Source organism: Glycine soja, chromosome 3 (genome assembly GCF_004193775.1).
Source record: "Glycine soja cultivar W05 chromosome 3, ASM419377v2, whole genome shotgun sequence".
Lineage (NCBI taxonomy): Eukaryota > Viridiplantae > Streptophyta > Magnoliopsida > Fabales > Fabaceae > Glycine > Glycine soja.
In genome coordinates, this window is record NC_041004.1 from 17,945,439 (window position 1) to 17,950,564 (window position 5,126).

Consider the following 5,126-nt stretch of genomic DNA (forward strand, 5'->3'; position numbering starts at 1 on the left):
TTCCGAAAGAGGGAAAAAAACGTTTTTAACTTTTTAAATGAAGGGCAAAATGGCCCATTCAATAAATTGTTGGGTGCACCAACAATATTGCTGGATGCACCTAGCATATCCCCTATCTTCCTGGATCTTTTGACCCATAAAGAAAATTATAATTGGATAAAAAATTTGGTGCCCATCGGAAAGAATGTCAAACCAAATCATTTGTCCGTAAAGTAAAGTGATTTTAAATTCCTCCTTCCCTTCTTAATCATAAAGATTATTTTTAAAAATTTATTTGTCTCTTTTAATAAGATTATTTTTTAATTTTTAAATAAATTAATAATTTTTTCTTACATACTATTACTTAATTATTTTTTAAATATTAATAAAAAAATTGAGTGAATAAAAAGATAAAAATAAGATAAATTTAAAATAATAGTACAATTAATTGATAAATATAATATAATTAACTAACTAAATATTTTTTTAACTAACATAAATTAGTTAAAAGATTTTTATAATTAACACAAAAAAAGAGAAGAGAGTATGAGATAACTTCTGAAACAACAAAATGTATATGAATGTGTTCATTTTCAACATATAAATAACAGTATATGCATTTGCAAAGCATTTAATGTTGAAATAAATGACCTTCATTATACAAGTTCTTAGCTCCTAACTTCTAAACTGGTATTGTAAAGAAAAATATATTTCTTATTTTTTTTAACTATAAGATCTTTTTTAGAAATTTATTTATCCTTTTTTACAAGATTCATTTCTAATTTTTAGATATATTAATTATTTTTTTCATACGTATCTTTACTTAATTATTATTTCTTCTAACATTAATGAAAAACAATTAAAAAGATAAAAATATAAAAAAAGATAATTTTGAAATGATAATATAATTAATTGACACATATTTAATTTAATGTAATACAAAAATAAAAATAAAGAGTATTTACGAATTTGTTTATATCACAAAAATTTAGTAGTCATATGTAATTAATGTAGAAATAGATGACTACTTCAAGCACCCAAAAGTTCAAACTACCTCTCCATTAATGACAATTAATTGGTACTTCGATTAGGACATCTACAATAGTTCAATTTAGGACTTCATCAATTAGGAGTATTTAATAATTTTTCACACTTCCTAACCATCGTTTTTCTTCTTTTTTTAAGTAATTTAATCATTTTTTTTCTCTAATTAAGAAACTAATCAAATTTTCTTAATAAACCTCACAATATATCTCAATTTTTGTATATTTTATTATTCTGCTTAGTTTAAGTCTAATATATTTTTTCTTTATAATTTAAATTTTTTGTGTAAGTCAGAAGTAACATAATAAAATATTTGCATTCTAATCAGTTTGATTACTGAATATTTCTAAAATTTTGAAGGCTAATTGAATATAGCTCGTGTGTTTAACTTGTTTTCTCGTGTTCATTTTAATGCACCTTAGATGCTAGAATTCTTGGTTAAAATATGTCTTGAGAGAACTGTTTTAGGACACATGGACAATCTTTGCTAACATGTTTCACAAAACTTGACTAAAATTGCATTGGACAATCTTTTTATTAGTCTGTTTTACAAGTGTTTTTGCCTAAGTTGTTTACAAAAAAGCTCCATCTTTGAAAAGATGTTAAAATTTTCACTAAAACATTATTCAATCCTCTTTTAGTGTGTTTCTTATATTTTAAATAGAAAAAAAATTAAACACCAAAAACCAATTGACACCTTGACAGATGGGGTATTTAATATTTAGGAGCGTTGAAATTTAAGATCTCTTTTAAAAACATCAATAATTTGTGAGTTTAAGTGGTAAACTAGTAATGAGTTCATTCTTCTTCAAGTAAGATATCAGAAAAGTCTTATGAATAAAAAAAATATGATTGAAAAGAGAAATCCTAGTAAAAGTGGCTAATGTGATTATTCAACAAAAATTAATCATGAATACAATTAATAGATATTTTATAACCATAAATGGTAAATATAAAATAATTTACTACATTTATTTAAATATTTAACCATATTAGTTTCTCTTCTTGTAATAAATATAACATTGAAGACACTTAGCATATATGTGAAGACGTACGTGGTGGCCTCTGCATCACCAATTCTACCTACCTCAGGTAAATTAGGCTTAATATCCAATTTTCAACTTTTCAAGGGGGGCGTGACACCCCACTTCGTGTAACACTTCCCATCATGAGTTAAAACCATTTAAAACCATGCATAGGCCACATTCATAGTTGTAGAGAAGCTTGCAATGGCCAAAGACTATGGAGAAGTTGAGTTGTTTGGTGTAGGTGGAAGCCCTTTTGCCAGAAGGGTGCAGATTGCCCTAGAACTGAAGGGAGTTCAATACACTTACTTTGAAGAAGATCTTAGGAACAAGAGTGCTCTTCTTCTCAAATACAACCCTGTTCACAAGAAGGTGCCTGTGCTTGTCCACAATGGAAGACCCTTGGCTGAGTCCCTTGTGATCCTTGAATACATTGATGAGACATGGGAGAACCACCACCCCATCTTGCCTCAACAACCTTATGATAGAGCCTTGGCTCGATTCTGGTCAAGGTACATTGATGACAAAGTAAGTCATAACTGTTTTCTTTTAATTTGTACAGGAATGTAAAATTAATTATATATAAGGTAATTTTTTTTATATTATATAGTAATTAACTTAAAATATTATTTATATTTGTCTCATTCGAAGAAAAGGTTACTCTTGTACTATACATTAATTAGCTTAAATATTTCATTTTGATTTTGTGTGTTAAAGCTTCTCCAGAACAGATTTATGGTAAACTGCTTAATTTATCAATATTATATCAAACTATAGGTGGCTCCTAATAATCAAGAAGCAGAAGCTTATTTAAGCTATGATTACTTAACCTTAAAAAGAAACATCTCAACAAAAGTTGTGTATATCAGTTGTTGATTGAGCCCTGTGTTAATTGTTGTAAACTTCTTTGATAAATTTAATTCATCGATCTTTTAATGAAAACAGGACATTCCTTGAATTAGGGGTGTGAGTCGTGGCTATGACAAAGCCAATGAGGCTATTACCTTAGGCCCCCTCTAAGCTCTTAGTTTTTATATAGATCCCTTCCAATCTATTAGTTCATAATATTTGAGAATTTTAAAAGAAAATTAATTAAAAGAAATATTATATTATCTTGAAAGTTTTAATAAATATTAATTTGATATCGGTAATCTTAAATTTATTCGTGAAACAAATATATTAACAAAAGTACTAACAAAACAAATCAATATTAAATTATATTAAAAAATTATTCTTTTTACATGCATGCAATGTTTACATATAATATTATATTAGTAATACTAGTAATTGTTTTCATTCTTGAAAGAAAATCGAAATAAGTTTTTTAAAATTAACTTGAGATAAATTATATTACAAAAGTATTGGTTAAATGAATTACTGTTGAATGAGATATTAAATTGTTTGGTTATTAAATTTTGATTAATAATTTTTTAAATATTAAATTTTTCTAAGGCTTAAAAAATTCTAGACATGAGACAGCAAGGAGGGATCCACTCTAGGGTTTTTGGGAGCTGCACCCACTAGATTTTTCTAGTATTATGAATACGTATAATTATAAACTGTCTACATAATTTAAAACACACCTAAAAAATAATTTATAACATGAATATTGCCCCCATTAAATTGTATAGTTGAGTATTGATCCCACAACTAAAAATTTCAGGATCTGTTCTCACTGCCTTGAAGTGGAATAGTTCCTTGACGTACTAAAGTAAAAATAAAAAGAAGAAAGAAGTATCGTGTAATAAGTGGCTAATTCGTAAATTAAATACTGAAGTTTATCTCCCATTTATCTATTAAGTACTTTAAAGTTTAAAATTTACATTTGTGCTTAATTGTTATGGACATTTTCAGAACATTTCACAAAATTTCTCACTTTATTGCATCGAACAATAATCATTGTTTATCATCAATAATTAACACGAATCTTCATTTTCCTCTCAATCTAGTGCCTGCCTGCAATATCAAAGGCAGCATTTACTGTAGACAAGGAGGAACGTGACAAGGGCACTGAGGAATCACTCGAGTCTCTTCAAATTCTTGAGAATGAGCTCAAACACAACTTCTTTGGAGGAGAGACTATAGACATAGTGGACATAGCCGCTGGTTTCATAGCTTTCTGGCTCCCTGCAATTGAAGAGGCTGTTGGGTTGAAATTGCTGACCAATGAGAAGTTTCCAAAACTCTACAAATGGGGTGAAGACTACACCAACCACCCTATTGTGAAAAAGAATCTTCCCCAAAGAGATAGGCTTGTGGGGTTCTTCAAAGCTCGATATGCATCATCCAACACTGCTTCCAAATAGACCAATTGTGGGTGTGATAGAGACTCATGATTTGGGGAAATTGTTGTGTAATAAATCTTGTAATGAGTAAGTGGCTTCTTGAGCGAGGATCTACATGATGGAATTATCTAATTCATTTTCTTATGCCTATATACAAGATAAAATTTCTTAATTCATTAAAATTAAGAAAAATGGTTAATTTAGTTGATAGTAATAAATTTGTCTTAAATTTATAATTTTTTAAAAATTATCCTTGTCATTAATACTCATGTTTCTTCTAATGGTTTGTCAATACATTCTCTTTCTTCTTTTAATGAAAAATATTTCTAATATAAAAATAATTAATATAAGAAATATTATAAAAAAATAAACATCATTTCAAAATGGGATCTCATTAATATGAATATGGATGGATGAAGTGATTGTTAAAAGAAAAATTATCTTCATGCTTTGAAATAGGTTATCTTGCGAATGATAAGATCGGAAGATTTATTATAGATCATGCTGATTGTTATATACTTGAAAACAATATTATTTTTTGTCATGGGTAAGAGATTATATGATGCAATCCTCCTAAGGAGGGGACCCATCACCTGAGTCATGGTTAGGAGACTCTAAGAAGATTGGATCAGAGATGCAAGAGAAGATCCTAGGATTCTCATGAGCTTTAGGATAGATTTTGGGCTCCATAGTGTAGGGAGGGTACCTAGCAATGTAGGATTTTTCAACCCTTGTATTTTAGGGCACCTAGACTAGTTTTTGTATTATGGGTAGTTTTATAATTTCACATGCA

At 28.2% G+C, this 5,126-nt stretch overlaps 1 protein-coding gene across 1 annotated transcript; it reads left to right on the plus strand.

Moving 5' to 3' along the window:
• Positions 1-2,160: 2,160 nt before the first annotated feature.
• Positions 2,161-4,532, plus strand: LOC114406232 (probable glutathione S-transferase). Its single transcript, XM_028368881.1, has 2 exons — positions 2,161-2,576; positions 3,998-4,532. Exons 1-2 carry the CDS (start codon positions 2,253-2,255, stop codon positions 4,352-4,354), a joined length of 681 nt encoding a protein of 226 aa, XP_028224682.1. The 5' UTR covers positions 2,161-2,252; the 3' UTR covers positions 4,355-4,532.
• Positions 4,533-5,126: the final 594 nt, after the last annotated feature.